This window comes from Tinamus guttatus, unplaced genomic scaffold (genome assembly GCF_059628265.1).
Source record: "Tinamus guttatus ecotype Peru unplaced genomic scaffold, ASM5962826v1 Tinamus_guttatus_pri_ptg000211l, whole genome shotgun sequence".
NCBI lineage: Eukaryota > Metazoa > Chordata > Aves > Tinamiformes > Tinamidae > Tinamus > Tinamus guttatus.
The window spans coordinates 2,899,163-2,919,366 of NW_028288745.1; the positions used below are offsets into that span (position 1 = coordinate 2,899,163).

A 20,204-nucleotide genomic window follows, 5' to 3' on the forward strand; every position below is an offset into this window, starting at 1 on the left:
TAGTACTGAAGCTTAAAAAAAAAAAAGTTCATTTAAAGAAGTATAAAGTTTGGCTGGGGGCAAAGGGAGAGAGAAAGAAGAAACAGGAAAAGCCTCTCCTGCAGGGATCTCAGCCTCTCTCAATGTGAAACCTTCAACCCATCTAATTTTAGACACCTTTACTGAAATGCTAAAGTTAGCAGTAGTGTTACCCTAGGCTTTTTCTACAGTAAGTGGAGATAGGCATGACCAGAGCACATTTCAGCCTACCCAAAACCCAGATTACATTTTGCTGGTACCTATTTTGTGCTCTCTGCTCTCTAGAGGTTCTAATTTAGACTCCAAAGTTAAGTATCTGAAATCAGCGAAGAGCATCCGAATCTCAGTGCCCTACATCCGTGTTCCCCAGTGCCTTGTAAAGAAAGACTTTCTCCACCTGGACAAAGAGCTGCTGATGGCGAGCAGGAAGGTTTCGTCTTTGCTAACTAACTTTTCTGTTTGGCGGCCGTGGACAGAAGTGTTCTTGGTGTCAATCTTTCCTTTCCTAAAAGCCATCTTTTTTGTTTGCAGTTGTGATTCGTGGGTTTGTTTGCGTGACTTCAAACAGGGCTTCCCTCAGGTTGCCTAGTCCAAAGTGTGTTAGTTTGATGTATGGGTTCAATGCGGCTCAGTTCGTATATCTACAGTTTTGTCATAGTGAGTGTTTTCCCTTAAATCTTGAAGTCTGAGCATCTCTGATGGTTGTGTCATCTGGGGATAACATCTCCATTGTATGTTTTACCATTGGTCACTTGAATTATCTGCTTAGCATGTTTGGGTTTTTTTGAAAGTCTTTCCTTTAAAAAGTCATATGTGATTTACGAGCAGTACTTCTAGCTGTGATATTGGCACGTGACAGCTTTGCTGATGTAAGGACCTGGGTTACTTTTTAACTGAAAAACTGATTTAACCAGTAATGTTTTTGTTTTACCTGCTTAGCAGTTATATTAATACATAATGTATTTCAGCAAGATAAGTGGGTTTACAACTGTTCTGAATCACTAAGGTGGCACATGGCACCTATGGCCTGGCCTCTTGATTTTCATGGTACCTCAAAATCAAACCGCCTTTTCTGCCTTTCCAATGCATTTGTGCATGTACTGCACTGGTTAGGGTTTCTCTTCTATCGCTGCTCCCCATTATCTTCTTATTCCCTAATGCACTGTGACCCCCCTCAGCCATGGTTTCCCTTTGCTCCTAGGGCACTAATAACCATCAAAAAGGAAAAATAAATTGCATTTTTCATTGCTAGTTTTTATAACTGGAGATTCTGTGAATAATATTCACGCACACAGTAAGCTGCTTACAAAAAAGCTTCTACCTCTCTGTGTTCGAGAGCAGTGAAAATCTCTCAGGCCCTCTTTGAAACACCCCATGCTGCTTGTTCCCACTAAACGTGAAGTTGGGTGGCCTTCAAATGGGCCACTCTGATGCTGTGAGGATGACGCGTGGCCTAGTGCCACCGTGTGTGTCAGCTGAAAACCAGCGTCGCTGCTAAGAATAGCTTGTGGTCGCTGTGAGATTGAGGGGAGAGAGGGAGATTTGGCTATTCTGGGAAGATGCCTCACGGCAGGCAGTGTGCGGCCTGCGCCTAGGCCGCGTGGTAGGAGATGGTGTGGGCTTCCTGAAAAAGTGCTTTGTGTGAAACTTTACCTGCTGTTTTGAGGGAAAGAAACAGTTATTATTTGTGAGCAAAAGCATGGTTAATCCTTGAAAAGAAAAAAGGTATTAAAAATCCTCAAATGTCATCTGTGTTAAGAAGGACAGCATACATAAAATCCAAGAAAGCTTAGATAGATAAATAGATTTTTCACCAAAATACTTCTGAACATAAATAATTATAATGTGCTCTCCATGCCTGAGCCTCTAACAGATCTATCATCATTAATGCAATAAATCTTACCTCAACACTGAAACTAACGTGTTTCCATTGACTTTACAGAAGTTGAACAGTGAGGATGTCTATTGCATTGCAGGTTCCTTGCCGTTTCAGAACTGGCCCTCTGCTCTCTCTACCAGTTTCTAAGTGACTGTGGCATGGAACTGACTTGGGAGCATTTTCTGTCCTTGCAGGCTCTTCAGGGCCACAGGAAAGGACAACTTTCTGCCATTGGGATTCTGCTTTCTGTGTGCATCTGTTTCTCTTTTGTTTTAATCAACAGGATCACAAGTCATGGCATAAAGTCGTAAGGGTTTCCAGCAGCTTTCTGTTTCTTTCTTTTTTTTTTTTTTTTAAATTCATCAGCTATACATCTGAATTGGTTATCTGTCCTAGAAAGATTTTTTTAACATATATTAATAGTTTTGAAGTTATCCATGAGTCCCATGTTATAAAAACAAACTTACAGCATTATTACACCTTAGATGGTAGCTTAATTTGTATCCAGGGCAGCTTTTCCGTTATTAAAACACTATTGGGTGCAAAGGCACCCAATTAAGCTTTTGAAGAGTCCACTTTCTCTAGAAACTCTCCCAGAATTACTCTTGCACCAGTCCTTGTTTGGTGTCCCTCTAGCTCATTGCTAGGCCAAGCAGCACTTCTAATCAAGCGGGTGGCTCTTTGTATGATATTCCAGAAAAGCCCTGAAGAGGAGAAAGTTTATTAACTGTGGTGCCCTTTTTTCTCCTTCCTCTCTTCCCGCATCAGTCTTGCGTCTCGTGGAGTAATGGGAAGTTCTTTTCCTGTGATCTCGTTACCCATTACTTGAGTTCACAGCCTCTAACTGAAAAGGAAGCAATGGGTTGTGTTTAACTAGTAACTTTGAGAGATCTTTTGCCTCCTGGCTGGAGGTGAAGCCATAATTATGTCTGTGGCTGCTGTTTTTGGCGGAGGATAGGTAAAATAAAAGATTGGAGCATAAATAACCATGGGCTTTTCTTTTGCTTTCTCTTAGTGAATGAATAATCTTGAAACACTAAGAAAAAGGAAACAGTACGTCATAGATTTAAACCATACTAGGTATTTTTCCTTTATTAAAACTCTATATGTGTTGATGTATTGAGTACTTGGTAAATCTGAAATTATATATATGCTGCCATTTATCAAAAGATTATTTGTTTCTCACTTCAAGGACAATTAATGACAGCAGCCTTATTAAACTTCCTGCTTTGGTACTGATCAGTGAGCACTCATTCCAGAAAGTTAGGCTTCTGAAAGGTCTAGTTTTAAATAAAAAGTTGACATTTCCAAGACTGACTTTCATGCCCAGTCAGGAAGAGAACTATCTTATACTTAGATCCTTTATAATTGTTTCTGTAGTTTAGTCTACATTTTTAAGATCTTTATGCCAGAGAAGTACATTTACTAGGCTACTAACAGGCAGAAGAGAGCTGTTAACTATTCTCATTTCATTGGTTTTACCCTATCTCTACTGTTGTTCTCTGCTTTCGCTGGCTTCGTTGTGAACAATGTTAACTGCAGTTGCATAGGCATTATGTTTAGGTAAGGAAGGCATGCAAAATACTAGATTTTTGTTATGTAAGCAAAAATGGATGGAAGAAGCGAAAAATTATGTAGTTTTAAGAAGCTTGTTGCTCTGTTTTTTAGAAACAGGCATGACAGCAGTCTGTTAAGACTTTATAAAGTTCTGGTGCAGCAAGAAAGGAGTGTTACGATATCACTTCTTGTGGTAATAAATTGAAACGGTCTGGTTGTTATTAGAATGCTGATCAGGAAGGAAACAGAAGTCTGTCCTCTCCTTTTTTCATAAAATGGTATAAAAAAGGTTACACACTTCAAAATGCAGAAAAGACAGAAATTAAAAGCTTAAATAACTGCAAACAGCAGGGTACATAAGTAATGGAAGGGCTTCTTAAATGACTTTGACAGCATTTGCAGGTGCACATACTATGTCACTTCGCCTAGTGGAGCACTGAAAAAGATTTATGGTTCTCCTTTTGGAATTTATTAAGAGTTTCATTCTTTTTTTTTTTCTTTTTTTTTTTTTTTTTGCAAAGCAGTCTGGACATAGCTCTCCCTTGCAGTTACTTTTATTACAGCTCCTAGAGGAAAGTCATCTATTCAAAAACATGTGTTGCTTGTTGTCTCAGTGGCTAGCTCACAGAGCTGTAAACTCTAGAGAACGTCGTTATTTACAGCCAGATATTTTCCTTTCCTTCCCCTTTCCCTTTCTTTCTTCATATGTAAATCCTATTTCATTTAGTTTAGTTCTTGAAAATCTCCCTTTATGATTTTATACCCCTAAACATTTAAATCAGTAACAAAAGTTACTTTGTCAAAGAGAGAATCTGACCCATCAGGGACTAGAAGATATGATATTTTGATGCTTACAGGCATGTTTTGTTACATTCCTTCATATGATGTTTTTCCTGCTTTCACTAATGCTCTTTTACATAAGGCTGTCAGTAAATGCTCAAAGGAGCAAAGATACGGGTAACTGTTATGCCTGTGGTGTTTGCCAATTCTCATCAGTTTTACTCAGTTTCTAATCCTCAAAGATGCAACTTTTTTTTTTTTTTTGACTTGACAACTATACTCTTTGAAACCTTATTTGAGCTTTTGTCAAACCAGTGAGTGTTACCTTGTGGGATTTTACTCTGCTGACAGAATTAATCCATCTGCAGATAAACAAATGTCTGTAGTTTTGATTTTAAATAACCTTCCCTCCCTCAAAACCTTGTGTTTCTATCCATAGGAGTATTTGTGGTGGCAACACCTATGCCTGGTGCCAGCTCTAAGCAAATGAGGCAGAGGTCCAGCATTTTGCTATCCAAGAGTCAGTTGCAGGATTAGGGCTTTAATTTAAATGAATGCCATGTGTGTCATGTGTCACTCAGCATTTCCTCGAGGAGGCAATGAGTTCTCAGTGTTTTGGAAATAAAATATTTTAATTGCCCCAGTGAAGATAAATACTTAAAAAGCAACTTTTAAACTGAAAACAGTGACTGTCACTGTGGCAGTAATCGGTAATTAAGATAAGTAACAATATCCATTAAATCAGAGTGGTTTGCCTTCTCTTTAGTTGCCTGTCATGATCTGATTGATTCCTGTAGTAGTGATGCAAAGAGCTCACAAAACTGAAAAAAAATCTGAATTTACAGAACAAATTTAACAGAAAACAATGAAAGGAATAGCTAAAAAGCTTCTATTTAACATGGTGTGGACTGAGAATCAGATGATTACTTTGGTATGAGAGATAACAGTCACCTAAGTCATATATTATAATGACTTATTTCAAATAGTTTTACTTGATTTATTCAGAATATCCCCATTTTTATGTTAACTGCACAGCACTTTTTTAATTGGCCTTATTTCCATGACACTACATCTGAATTCTGTTTTTGCAGTTTTGCTGAGCTAAGCAAAAGTCAATGGAGAGTATGTTCTAAAATGTGTTTATCTCTAAAATACATTATAAATATCAGCATTCCATTTGCCTTTGATTCTCTGTGTTTTGTATTTCATCCTTTTTCCTTTGTTTCAGCATGAAGCTTAGTCTAGCTTCTCTCCTAGTTTTTAATGCTATACTAATTCTCTTGTTTCTATCAGGTGTTACTTGCTTTTAGACGTTGAGAGCCACGTGTTTTCACTTGGTGATAAAGCAATGCACAAAGAACGATAGAAAAAGTATTATCAAAACTTGCTATGTTAATTAAAATCTCTCTTGCTGAACAAGAGAAAATATGTCAGTCTATAAAGACATGAGAAGGTCCTGACAGTAATGGAGATTAATAAAAAAAAAAAAAAAAAGGGCAGATAGTGTCCGAGTGCATGTAGAACACTGATAACATCTGTAATAGGTGACATGTTGAAATCCTCACAATACAAGATTTCCAAGCTCCCTGTAGTCTGAAATTAAGGCCATATTTCCTCACCATCAGGGCTTTGTTGTAGGCTTAGGCATTGGTGAGCTACATAGTGAGATATGGGCAGTAGGACTTCTTTTTACTAGCGTATGATTTTCTTTAAAGTTAACTAACACCGTCTTTTCTTTGCACAAATTTCATCCATATGTCTTTAAATTATGGCCAGTTCTCCAAGGTTCAAAATCTCTTGTACAGATTGATTGCCCGTGTAGTTAGTGTTTGTGTTTACATACACAGCAGGGATTAGAAATGCACGAAACCTAAGCTAGCCTTGTGAAGTGGAAGTAGCTAAAATGTCTGACTTGAACATTGTTTGAAATAGAGACCTTTTTTCATGGACAGACTGCTTCTGAGTGCTGAATAAGAGCATGATTAAAGCAGGCTAGTGACTGCTCAGTATGGTAGTGTATGAATCTACAGCACACCCACTACTCTGCTAGCTTCCCGTGGGATGCCGTGAGTGTGGACAAGCTGGGAGGTACCTGCAGATTTACAGTAAGGGATCCTGCTCTGCACTTCTGTTTAACACCTCCATGTCAATATAGCTATGTAAAGTGGTTCCTGATTTGTTTTGTTATTTGCTTTTCCAAAAATCCCCTTTTCTTTATTCCGAGTAGATCACATTGACTTCGGAACTTGGAAAATATTTCAGAATATAGTAGACCACAGTGCTTTGTGCTAGTGTACTTGCAAGGGAGAGTAGCTGGTAGATGGATACTGTACCTCCAATGGCCACATTTTTGTTGGTGCTAATAGAGGCTTTGCATAAATAATAAGGCAGTTAAAATACAGTTTTGCTCTTTCACTGCAGGTGCGTGAGGACTTTAGGTCACCCTATAAAATTCTTTAAAAGACTTGATCGCTGTATAGTAGTCCTCATCAAATGCTCAGAAATTTTAAGTGAATAAAGGGTCAAATATTCATAAATAACAATGAAATAGTAAAAATAAACAAAAATTACAATGTTAGTTTTCTATCCCACAGACTCGTTTTAATCAGCATCTCAGTAACCATGACTTTGCATTGGACGAAGATGATGATGGAATGGACAGAACAAGCAAGTAAGAAATCTCTTTCTTACATATATGTATGTGTATGTTTGAGAGAGAGGTAATCAATAGTGTGGGCGGTCACTTCACATCCATTCTTCAAGTCTTCTGTGATGGTTATGGCAATGGGTTCGGAAGAGAACAGTGGCCTTTTGAGTTCTTTAAAAAAAACTCCAAATCTTTCTCTGTGCAAATTAAAGGAAACTCTTGAAAGGTTGAGGCTGCCAGTATGCCCTGACTGAAGACAGGACTTAATATTTGATGAGTAAATGGCTATAAGCAGTGAAGGACCTTGAAAGCCAAGACAAGTTGCATAAGAACGATGCGGTAGAGAAAATGGAATTAGTGAAGAATTCAAAGAGAAAAGGGAGATATCAAAACAGTGAGTTGTAGAAACAATATTTATAGTAGTTTTCTAAACAGGCTTAAGTAGGGAAGGACTGCAGTAGTGGGGGTCAGAGATAAGGGTAGTGCAATGAATGAAACACAAAATGGCAAGAAGCAGAAACGCTAATTCTCCTTGCAGATACGAATTGCTGGGGTAAATCAGATCAAATAGAATAAAATATATGGCGAGTAGATAAGAGGACATTCTGGTGGGAAGATCTGGAAAATTCTATTAAGAGTGACTCAAAATAACAGTTATTATGGTTAGGGGAGAGACAGAGGACACGAAAATCAACTAATGGTACCTAGTCTACATTTACCTAGGTATCATACATCTACTTTCAGGTGAAATTGCTGAGCAAAAGGAAAAGTTGGGTTAACTTGGGTTTGTTTTCAAGTCTTTAGAGTGAATTCTTCTATTCAATTTCAGAAGTAGCTGTAATAAAATGTTCTTCTGTTCTTATCTAATGGAGAAGTTTCTGTCTTCAGGTTATCATCAGAAGACAGTGAGGAAGCTTCTGCTTACTTTTATGACAGCGATGATTCTGGTGAAACTGGAATGCCTCCCCAGAACCAAGGAGAAATGGACTTGCTCGGGGAGATTTTGGACACACTGAGCACACACAGTTCAGATCAAGGAAAGCTCTCAGGAGCAAAGAGCCTGGATTTTTTTAGATCAATGGATGATATTGATTACAAGACCACGGTTAGTCTTCTGCTTTTATTTGATAAAAAACCCCAGTCTATTTATAGTGGAATCTTCTACTTATATGATCTGAACATGCGGCCTAAGTACTGCAGAATGTTCTGTAGAATTGTGAGCATACCTTCTTTCTGCTGCAAAACACTCGTGCCAACAGCTGCTTGATGGATTTTCAGCAGCCAAGAGATTGTTTATGCCTTTTTTCCAACTGACCAAGTCATCTTGGAATGTTTTTTCCTTTATAAGTCATCCCAGTTTAGAGCTGTGATTTAATAATTTAAGATTTTAGTCTTATGCACTTCAGAAACTCTTTGTTTCCCTTTTCAACTCCCATTGTTAAACTAGGCATACTAATAAGGTGATGTTTCTAAAGTCACTAAGCTATGGAGCCTATGGAATCTATAATTGCAACTGAAAGACTGTTGGAATAATATTCCAAAGCTACTCTGCAAGTGACTTTGCTTAAGATAGCTCCTTGAACCTTCCTTAGGTAGCATTGCACAGAACCCATAATATAAGGAGATTACTTTGTTGGCCAGAGCTCTTGACTGCAGTTTTAAAACTCCCACCAAACTATTGGGGCAGTTTTAGCCAGAAAAATATTAGCATTTCTGAGGTCTAGTTCAAGTCAGCTGTTCAATGTTGAAGAGGTGCTTTTGTTGCTTTTCTGTAGAAGAAAGGATGTCACTAGAACAGCAAATTCTCATGGTAATGTTTAAAATACTTAAAATTTTTATGCGACATAGGGGTTACATTCAATCTTAAAAATTAAGATTAGATCAGACAAAAATGGGCATTCTATTAATGTTAAAAGTTGGCATAGGTACTAAATCAAAAATGAAATACCATCTGGTTTTACTGTTAGTTAAGTTCCTTCTTCCATTATGGTACAAACCCCCAGACCGTCTTTGTTCACTCTGAAAGCTGCTTAGCCACAGACAGAATGGACAGTTGAGAAAGAGCTGCTTTATTTGTCCAAAAGAGGTAGAAAAGAAGTATCAAAGAGCTTGTTCTTATGTTGTTCCTCAGGTTGCTGTTTTGTAGCAGTGAACCCTAAAAGGGATCCATGATTTTTGAACGAAAGGTCTGTTAAAATATTTGCTTAAAAAATGCCAGTGCGGAGATGCTTACTGTGACATAAATTGTGTACGCATGGTTTTTGTTTCAGAACAAGTCTAATGCACCTAGTGAGAGCAACCTCACCCTGCTCTGCAGCAGTAATGACCAAGCAGACTGGAATCTCGGTCAGGATGACAGTGTCCTCCATGGGAAACAGCTCCCTCCATCACCAAGGAAGCAAGTTTCTTCTAGTGGCAATAGAGAATCTCTCTCAAAGCTGGAAGAAGAAAGTAGTGACCAAACCTTTATTACTGACAAGATGAAAGTCCCTCGTGGTTGGGTAACGTCCCCATCTCCAGTACGATCAAGTGCCCAGTTTGCTTCTCAAGACGATTGCCAAGCAGGGTACTCTTCCTGTAAGTATGCAAAGCAGAATGCAACACTAAGCAATACCTCAGAGGCTCAGCTCCCAGCAAGTCTTGCTCAACATCCATCCATTCTGGTCCCTTGGGAAAAAGATGGGAAAGAAGGAAATGAAACTTCAGAAGAGGGTGGCCTTCTTCAAGAAGTGGTATCATTATGTAAACTGACTTCTGCTTTTCATTATGGTTTGAATATTTCAAAAGATAATTTATCCAGCAGTAGCAGTGGAAATAAAACATAAGAAAACTATGACAAGAGAAACTTAAGTCCCATCTGAAGTTAAAGGGGGACTACTCAGGACTCCATCTAACTCCATAAACATAATAACCAAAAGATGAAAAAGGAATGAGATCTTCGATAATAACAGTAATTCAGCTGAGTATGTATTTTCTGCCACTGAGACATCAGCTTCTGTGTTTACCCACTTCATTTGTTAGCTGTAGTTGAGTCCACCAGATGGAACTAAATATATAAATGCACTCTTAAATCAGGTACTAGTTAGTCTGTGTATCAAAAAATACAGCGGTGTATGGTGCTTACTAGCATTTACTTCCTCTGAGCAGCAGGAAAGCTATCATCTGAAAGATAACCAGGTCTTGAAGGTACTGTATTAATCCTATTAAGCATGAAATGAACCGAACAATCTAGATTTCTCTGTAATGTACAAATGTTAATATTTGTAATGAGTAATTGCCTTAATCTTTTGAGAGAGGTTTAATTATCTTAGAAGATGAATGCAAATGTGCAAAACAGCAATAATGATTTTCCATAGCAAGAACTTGCTTCAGCAAAGGGGGGAAAAAAAAAGGATGCTTTTTTAGATTAAAGATTTGCTTGTGAATATATCTTGGAATTTTCTGCAAACTGAAACTGTGGCCCTGTCTTCCAGACTTTGGAAAGGTAGTGCATGCTTTTCTCTTTGGTAAAGTACATGAAGTGCTGAATTATAATGTGAAGTTTATTAACTTCTGTTTACAACTAAGACACTTTAAAGACATACTGTCCAGTTTCTCTAGGTAGACTCTTTCGTCTAAAAAATTTCAGAAAGGAAAATGTAAGTGGAATCGAGAGATTTTTATTACTTTTTATTTTTTACAGTTTAATAATAGTGTTTGAAAACTGATTTGTGCCTCTTCTGAACAGTCATCTTATGACTTTTAATAGCTACCTTTTCAGGGGTAGGTTGAATTAGTATAATTTAGAAATCATATTTAGTTAAATTATTAAAAAGTCATGACTGAAAATTACCTGTGACACTAGGAAACTAAATTAGTGAGTTCAGCTAGAGACTGCGTATATCCAACTCTCATTTTAGCCAAGCTGAGCATTCAAAAATCTCTTTCCAGAATCAGTGAAGGAAATTGCATGGACTTGATGTGGACTATATTTCAAATGGGCATTTATCCTCCTTCAGGCAGCATTCCTGAAGAATATTTAGAGTCTAAAGACATTGTTTCTTGCTGCTGTAAGGAACACCTCTTTCCTTTTTTATTTCCCCTCCCTTATTTCCTCCATTTACCTTTCCTTACTTTCCTTCCTCCAAAATATCTCAGGTTAGGAAAGGTGTGAAGCAAGCTTTGCTAGATTATGTGTGTCAGCTTTGAAGAGTATTTGTGGTGCAGCTGGCAAAAGTGACACAAGGGTAAAGAAAACTCTGCCAGAGAAGAATGTTCTCCTCCTCCTCTTAACTGATGCCCAATTTTGCCTTCTTTCCTTTTTTTTTTCCACTCTGAATAGCTGGTCTTATCCTTGGCGCAGGCTTGAGTAACCAAGGTAGTGAGGTCAGGAGTTAGAGCAGGTTGTGCTTGAATATCTAGATAGTCGTTTGTAATGAAGTTTAGTATCAGTTGCCGCATTTAGATTTATGATTTTCCTTTTTTAGCTAAGAAAGTTTCCTGTAGCTGCTTTATTACAAGGCTGTTGATTCAAGTGTGTAAATCCATCTTGCTACAGGAGTGATGTCTGAAGCTCTCCTAAAGAGGTTTCCTACACAGTGCTGTAGGACCTTGGGTTTGTGAAGGCAAAAGTCTCGGCCTTAGGTTTCTGTGTTCCAAACAGTGCTCTGTCTGGGGAGAAGCAGGGGAGGGCCAGTGCTGGTCGTGGATGAGGATGGGCTGGCTTATGACTTCCTGTGGAGGTATCAACACAACATGTAAGCTGGAACTTTATCGTCATAAAAATGTTATTTGGCAAGCTATTTCACTCTATTAAAAAAAACACCATGAAAATACTTAAAATCTTAGCTGTGACCTTCTCAGGTAGGTCAGACTGGATGGCTGGGGTGCTATTAAGATGAGAAAGCCCCAGGGCAACCTCAGGGATGCTTTCTGAAAGGTGATATTAATGGCTCAGAAAGGGGAAGCCTTTTCCTTCGCTGGCACTAACCGATACCCAAATGTAGTGCTGCCAAGTGTTTAAGAGTCATAATGAAAAGGTCTGTATACTTCTAGCATTTCATACTCATTCTCATTCATGTCCTTGCCTTTTGCTGTCCAGAATTTCAAGAATCACATTTCTTTTCCTCTATATCTGATGCAAAGTCTCTGGCCACAGTTCCGTCTAGGATAATATTTTGCTGTCTTTATATATTAAAGATAATTAACAGTATTAATGTCTTAAGGAAAAAAAAAATTATGGCCACAGTTACTTTCCAATCTATCAAATGCACAAGTGCAGGAATGCTGCCTGATTTGGGAATGCTACCAGGAAATGCTCTTCAAAAATGCCCATCTGGAGGAACAAACTCTACTGGCTTTTCCTGAGAGTTTGGTAAGGAACTCCCCTAGCCACATCAATTGTCCCATTCTCACCTTTTTGGAAAAAAAAATTAGGAAGCCTTGTTTATATATCTAAGGCTGCTAATATGATTACGCTTAGGAAGATATACGGATATAATATTTCACTGTTTCATTAAATGAATATGCAGGCTGAAAAGAAGTAGGCAGCTAAGTTTGAAGATGGAAAATAATATTCAGTTTAATGATTTTTCTAGTTCAGTTGCCACCAATATATTATTGTGCTTTTGCCATGTTCTCTTGTTATTTGTGCAGCTCATAGTGTTTACAGTCTTAATAATATATATATATATATTTGGTTTTGAACCTTGTATGTGTTCAAAAATAAGTCCATCTTTTATTGATTAACAGTAGGTACATGTTTATGTCTGTAATATTACAATCTTTTCCACTTACTATCAGTGATCTTTTAAAAAGGCTAGTATTTGTGCCTTATTTAAACAGCATAATAAGTTACCAAATAGATAAAAGTCCAAACTGATATTACCGGTTCAACTGTTCTACTCTGTCCTCATGATGGTGTAAGACTGTCTATTGGCTACATATATAATATTTTTATTACCACATTGGGTCCTATAGTAAGATGTATTGTGCAGATATAGTACTTTTTATGAGTTTTATACCTGCATGGGGTTTGTTTGTGGAAGTTCTGCAAATGTCTTTCAAAACCGTCAACATTTCATCACCATCTACTAGTGAGAACTGAATTCTGCTCAGTCAAAAAGCTCCTGTTGTCTCCTTCAGAGGCTTCTGTTTTTTGGGGAGGTTTTTTCAGACAAACCAGGATCCCAAAATGGAGATAGCAGGTTGTTTGGTTAAGCTTTGTGATCTTTTACTTAGGAATAAATTTTTGACCTAAGGACCTAGGACTTGAATGTAGGATCTTCCAGATAATTTCTCATAGATATCTGCTTGAAATGAGCACTGTTGCTCATCTGGTTTGGGGAGAAAAATAAGAACAAGAGGAGGAGAAAGAGATTTCTGGATTGTTCCAGTTGAGGTAGTGAAGCCAAGCCTGGGAGTCCACAGGAGCAATGATAACATTGAGCAAATCCAGTGTTCAGGGTCCTGTTTATTATTCTAGCTCAGTTGTAGTGATTCCAACCCAACTGTGTAGGCAACTTTCATGCTGCCTTTGCAGCAAACCCGCTGTGGGCCTGCAGGAACAGACGACACGTTGTCCCCGTTGAAGCCTTCCCACCGCCTGTCTCTGCAGAAGGGCAGGTCGGGTGTTCAGGGACCGACGCTGTGGGTACCAGCATGATCCCCAGCCACCCTCTATGCATGCAGAGGGCTTTGCTCTTCCTTTGGGGGTCACGGAACTCCTAAGAATAGAGTTGTTCTGAAGGAAAACTGTAGTTGTAGAAGTTCTCAGCTAACTTTGTGACCCAAACCTTCCTTGTTGTTTAGCATTTCAGTGATGCTGCTGCTGCTTGGCTAAGGGTGGGGTCCTCAGAAACTCTCAGCACCAGCTGAAGTCCCCTCTCAGGCATTTTAACGCAGACTTCAGTGGGAGTTTTAGACATGCTGGGTGCTTTTGAAAATCCCACCTAACATATTAAGAGAAATATTTTAGATCTCACAAATCTGCTTTAGATGTCTTCAAGTTTTGGAGTGAACTTGTTATGACTTTGTGTCCTTGAAAACTACATAAATTCTAGGCAAAAGTTACACCAGTTTTTAAACAGCTTCTATTTTTGCACTTGCAATCAATCATACTTGGTTCTGCAGAACAATCTTTCATTGAGGCAGCTGTCAAATGGAGTTGCTGTGAGCATCTAAAATCTTTTCTCTATACATGTAATCAATTGAAAAAAAAAAACTGTGCAATAAGCAAAGTGCCAGCACCAGGCCCTTTTGCAAATGCACCCTCTGTGTAATACTGCCTGTAGTACCCTGTCCAGCAGAAAGGAGCCCCAAAGAGGTTTTCTAGGGATGCCAAGTGCAGTCTTTATTTCTGAGGGAGATGGCATGTTGTGTTTCGGTGCCAGAGGCTGCCCTGGCTGCTGAAACACCAGCTAGCATTCTCCTTGCTTCCTGGAGCTGAACAAATACGGATAATAAAAATGATGTCCGAGGCAAGCAGGTTCTTTACTGCGTAGCTCAGAGCAGGCAGAAGGTTCTCAAGGTGTCTGCGTAAATCTTTGGAGGATGAATGTAGAAATGCACCAGCAAAGACAGTCTGGATGGAGGCGTGACTTGTGTTGTCTCTAGCAGCCTCCTCCTTGCTGCTATCAGGTGTTTTTATCTTTGTCAGGTATCGTTTATGGGCTGTAGGTTGATTACACTGTGCCCTTGCCTTCATCCCAAGGGCATAAACCCCAGTAAGTCTGGAATCCATGACTTCAAGGTGGCTGACAACAAAGGAATGAGAAGATAGTGCCTTTTTAGCATCTAAAACCTTCCCTGCTCTGCCTGCTTTCCAACATCACGTGGCGACCAAACAAAAGTACTTGATGGGTCTTGCCAGGAAGCTGCTAAACTCCGAGCTCCTGTGGACTCCTCAGGCAACTCGGTCTTGAGGGCCGTCCCATCATGTAGCTGATGGGGCCATCACTATTTTCTGCTGGACCAGAGTACGGAGCAGGCTGCAGAGCTGAGAGGAACCCCAGTGTTTACTGCAGTGAAGGGTACTGCAAAAGACATCCATTTGGACCTACTGCTTAGGTCAGTCCTAACAACATTCCTCAGAGTCCAGTAGCAGTATTAGCAGCTGAAAAATAAGTTGAATTCGAGTAAGTGGGCGTTTGTCTGTGTGAATTGACCTTTTCTTTCTGTTAAAAGTAAGGGAGCTACTTGGGTGGGGGTAGGGAATGTATTGACTTTCAAATCTACAGTGAATTTTGTGCAATATTTCTCTTTGTTTCAAAGTGATTTAGTAGTTATATGTGTGCATCTGCTTTTCAAGGAGATCCTTGACATGGTGTTTTTCAGAAATGTGTAAAATTACATGTAGCATTGAAATATGCTTGTATGATAAAAACATGAACAATATATTCTAATGAGGCAAATGTATATTTCCAATGATTAAAAATGATTATGGTTGTCACATTCTACTAAAATAATATGGCCTAAACCCTAAGCCAAAACAAGTAGTTAAAATTCATGGTAAAAACTGTATCCCACTTCAATTTAAGTATAAATTAAATATTAGAATTTGTTGTATTTAGTTGATCATTAGTGCATCATTGATTAAAAAAAAAATCTCTGAGTAGTTAAGCACTGCTTTTCAGTATCACCGATGAGGTAACAGTTCCTAGTGACGACTATGCATTTTAATAATTTAGTTTGTGACATCCCTAATTATTTTAAGTCATTATTTAAAAGGTCAACTAATGTTGTCAGTATTCTTTTAATTTTTTGTAAATTAATTTCTTTGTATATTGATGTACATTTTGTTTTAATCTTTAGTTTTCCCTTGAGAACTACTTTAAATTAAATTGAATTACTTGAAGGAGGCAATAAAGCGCTGTGGAACAGCTAGTCTTGGTGCAACTTGCAAGCAATCACATCGTATCTGCTCTTCATGGTTTTTGAGGAGGAAGACAAGGATGTACGTAGAGCAAACTGACAGTTTGGTTTGTGTTTTGTTACTCTGTGTTGGAGTTTATGCAAAACGCCTCAGCGTCAAGCAGAGTTAATTTGAGTATCTCAAAACCTATAAAGGTTTTCATAACTTCTTATTAATGACCTTTGAAAATTGTCTTTATTAATGTTTTTGTTGAGAGCCAATAACGAGTCCTTTAATACTTATAGGAAAGGCATAAAATGCAGCACATTTTTAGCTTTTATTACTCATAATAAAATTGGAGATAAAAGGATTAACACTGTCCTATATAAATTTAGTGAGTCATTGACATTTAAAAAAATACAATTGAATTTAAGCATTTAATCCATGTTTTGCACCCTCTGGACTAGTGTTCGAAGTCATCTCGAGAATTATAATTCAGGTCTTAGACTACTATCAGTAGAGGACTATGTATGTGTAGTAATGAGCTGTGGGGTTTTGGTTTGGTTTTGTTTTGTTTTTGTTCTTTTTCTCCTTCCAAGTTGTGGTGTCAGTGAAGGTTTTTGGTGAACTCCACGTTACCATAAAGTGCCCAATACTGTATTATAAAATAAAAATAATATCAAAATTCTTCTGGTGGTACAATTCCTGTTTGCTAGATTCATCTGATTTGCCTTTTTTATACTTATCAGGCATATAGCTTAAAATAATATGACAACGCTGTATTGGAAGCTTTTAGCCATAAAATGATCATTTTAACTTCTTAAATACAGAGAATATTCAAATTTTAGTTACTGTTTCTGTAGCACAGAAGTTCAGCGGTGGCATCTTTGGCAATTCCAGTGGTGCTTCCCTGCTCCTGCTGCTCTGCAGCTCCTGCAGCGCCGGCCCCGGTGGCACCGGTCCCCTGTGCAGCGCTGCAGAGAGCACCCAGCACCTCCAGTTTTTACATTAAGTGGCTATTCAAATAGTCTGGGTTTTTCTTGGTCTTCTAAATTCAAAGCCCTTTGGTGCTTTATACAGGTTCACCCACTTTCCTTAGTTTTTTACCTCCATATACTGCAATTGCCGTGTGCTTTCTAAGGCTGCTTCAGTTCAGTAAGTTCTTTCAAATCCTGAACATAGGAAAGGATAATAAGACAGGTAATAAAACAAGTTAGTCTAAATTGAGTTGGCGAAGTTTAAACAGATGGTATAACAAGACTCTATTCCTGTCGATAAAAACTATGCCAGATGAATTATTTCAGAAGATTGTGGTATGCCTTGTATACCTTCAGTATACCTTGAAGTATCAAAGCTGGTGAGTTACTGGGATTTGTGGCGTTTGGGGGGAAAAGTCCAGCTCGAAGTATTGTCATGTTTGGGACTGGTTCGGGAGAAGTCATAAAAGTCTCCATTCATTAGTGGCTCCCATATTATTTGTGTTTCAAAAGCAGGTGAGAATATCGTTTTTGCACAATATTTTTATGCAGTAAAAGCTACACGCATACCTGAATGATGAACACAGGGCTTCATTTTCTCCTCCAAACCCACTGTGTGTTAACCTCATGTTCACAAAAGAAAAAGTAACTTCACCAAAATGATGGGTTTGGATTTTTATTTGATGTGACAAGTGACAACAACAACAAAAACCTAAGCAATGCCTGAAGTTATGATGTGGGTTTGCTGCTATTCAGATAAAGCAAAGTAGAATCAGTGTGCAGAATTTCATCAGTCAGAAAAAATGCTAGCAGCTTCTTTCTTAAGCTTTGAAACCCCAGAGGTTGTCAATCCTGTTACAAATTCTGCATGAAACATAAACAAGTACTAGATCTAAAAGCAAAGTTTGGGACCTACATGTGGAATATGCTATGGGCTATTTAACATTTCTTTTTGTTGCTGCCTATTTCACAATTCTCCTGAAAGCGGAAGGGCCAGATTTCTGGCAGCATACTACTGCTCTGATTTTCTTTATCAGGCATCCTTCTTCCCTCAAATAATTGCCAGTGAAGCACTGGGAGCACAACAACAGAAGTCCACAGCAAGCAACACCAAAAACCTAAGGTAAAATGTGGGCTACAACGAATACATTCAACTTGGGTGTGAGCCATTTCCTTTCAACTCCATTATCTGTTTTTAACAGGTAGTTCTACAAAGTAGAACTAACTACTACTAAGAAAGTAGTGTCATGGACAAGGTGTAATACAGATGTATACATAGAGATGTATACTGCCATGTGGAGGTTTGAAGGCCCAAATACTTGCTCGCCTTAACTTAATTAGCATTTTTTGAGAGAGCATCTCAGCACTGGTCACTTAATTTAACTTGTTTTAATGACCTTCTGAGATTCGGGGTCCAAATGCTTTGAAACAGATTTAAAAAGCTAGAGATCACAGCAGAGAACTGTGGCTAAGTGTTACAGTTCCTGTCCTATCTTCAAACTTTATTTGGTTCTGTGCTATCATGATTTATTTTGTAGAATCAGCAGTTTTCTAGATACTGTTCCTTTTAAGAAAATAAGCTGGTAATATAATGCCACCTGTTTAGCAATGAGAAGGATTATGTGCTTAAAATGTTCAGCTGAATAATACATACAAACATCTGACATTTGCCCTGCTCTGAGAATAGGTGACATGCTTATTTAACGACTTTGAAAATGTTAAAATGGCGAGGTAGAAATTAAAATGTCATTTTAAAATATTTGTATTTAACTTATCTGATTCAGTCCTTTTCTACATTTCCCCTTGGCGTATTCGAACCGAGGGTCACGGTAGCAGCCTGACACTGTGGATACTTTGAACAATATCCTGAACATTGTTGGCATTTCAGCCTAATTAGTTGCATCCTATATTGTGATTTGTCTTTGATCCTTTGGGTTGCTGGCCCAGGGTTTTTTTTTTTTTTTTTAAATCAATTTTTTATGCTCATCATTGTCTCATTTTAAATGTCAACAGACCAGTACTTGTGTAATTGTTTTTTTTCCACTTCTTTTCTCCTCAGTGCCAGAAAAGTTGTCTAAAGCTTTCTGCATCTTGGGCAGCTACATGAGAAAAATACATCCTAGGACTGACGAGTCCAGCATAGTCTCAAATGCAGGTCTTAAGCTCAGCCATGTGTTTTTTTCTAGCCAGTGGTCACTTGCCCACAGTTTTGAAGTGGGCTTTGAAATGGGCTTTTGGGGAGGTTTGTTTAATCACAAGTTTAATCACAAGTGATTAAACAACGTGTCTAGAGCAATCTGACCTGGGGACAGACCTGAGCTTCCTCGTGGGGCTCCTTGCTGCTGTAAAGAGGCTGATGGAGCCTTCCCTGGCCCCCGATGCCCACACAGTAAATGTGTCGTCTGTGATCCCTGTCAGATCCGTCCGGAAGGAAATGCTGAGGCACCCGGCTGCCCCACGGGGTGTTGAGGACTTTCAGGGCTGAGCAGGTAAGTGTCGACCTGCAGGTTTGCTTTTAACAGCCCTCACTTGACGTAATTGTGTGTCCCATGAAGTCACACCATCTCTGGAACAACTAGCGTCAACCGCAATGCAGGTGTGCTCCTGGAAAAGGGGAAAAGCGGTGGATACTGCTTCATCTGAGCCCATGGGAGGACATTGGGTCTGGGCCTGGAAACGTCGTTCCACCATTAGCACTGAGGCAGCTGGAGAAGCAGAGGCCTGTCCTTTTCACTGCAGGTAGCAAGGAGATCCTAGCTGGTCCAGAGGTGGCTTGTGAACAGACAGGATGACCTGTCGCCACTAGATTCACGCAGATTTTCTCTTAGCTTTCCTCTTAATATTGAGGAGATGATTAGAAACAGCTATAGTTGCATTTAATTGCGCAAGCTGTTTCACACTTGCACAAAAATATGTGAAAACACCACGCATCTTCCCCACACTTATGTTTTTCTAATCTGGCTGAAGATTGTGCAGAAACAGGTGCGACACCTGAAATTCTGTTAATATACTGTACTAGTTCCATGGAAGACATTTAAGTTATTTTGTGGGACAGAAAGTAGCTATTTAACCTAAGGTTGCCCTACACAGTGGCTACTTTTACACTGCAAACATGCTACAGTGCAAATAACTATCCATACATGTGAGAAAAGGTTTGTAGCCTGAACAGTCACATATAATTAAGATTGTGATACAAAATTTGCCCTTTAGGGTTGCTCTCACTCTTCAAATACCTATGTTGCTGTCATTGTTTTTGAATTTCTGCTGTAAAGAAAAGTTTAGCACAGGTGCCAAATGAAACTAAGTGGATTTAAATTGGAAACACACACTTTTGTCATCACTATTTATTGCAATACATGCCAATGAAAATTGCACTTTTGCCGAAACTACAGGTGAAATCTGAAAGGTCATGCACAATACTGAGCTAAGAAAATGTCATACTTTAAACAGTGCTATGAAGAGCATAAAAACAGATGAAAGGCTGTGTAGCTTTTCTCTGATCAAAAAAGATGATTG

At 38.7% G+C, this 20,204-nt stretch overlaps 1 protein-coding gene across 1 annotated transcript in view; it reads left to right on the plus strand.

The window, feature by feature from the left end:
* Positions 1 to 10,911, plus strand: part of DENND1B (DENN domain containing 1B) — a 144,976-nt gene extending 134,065 nt beyond the window's left edge. Inside the window, exons 21-23 of the mRNA XM_088524372.1 lie at positions 6,829 to 6,905; positions 7,770 to 7,986; positions 9,152 to 10,911. Of these exons, the coding sequence (XP_088380498.1) occupies positions 6,829 to 6,905; positions 7,770 to 7,986; positions 9,152 to 9,706 (849 nt within the window). The 3' untranslated portion in view covers positions 9,707 to 10,911. The remainder of the gene's footprint in view (positions 1 to 6,828; positions 6,906 to 7,769; positions 7,987 to 9,151) is intronic.
* Positions 10,912 to 20,204: the final 9,293 nt, after the last annotated feature.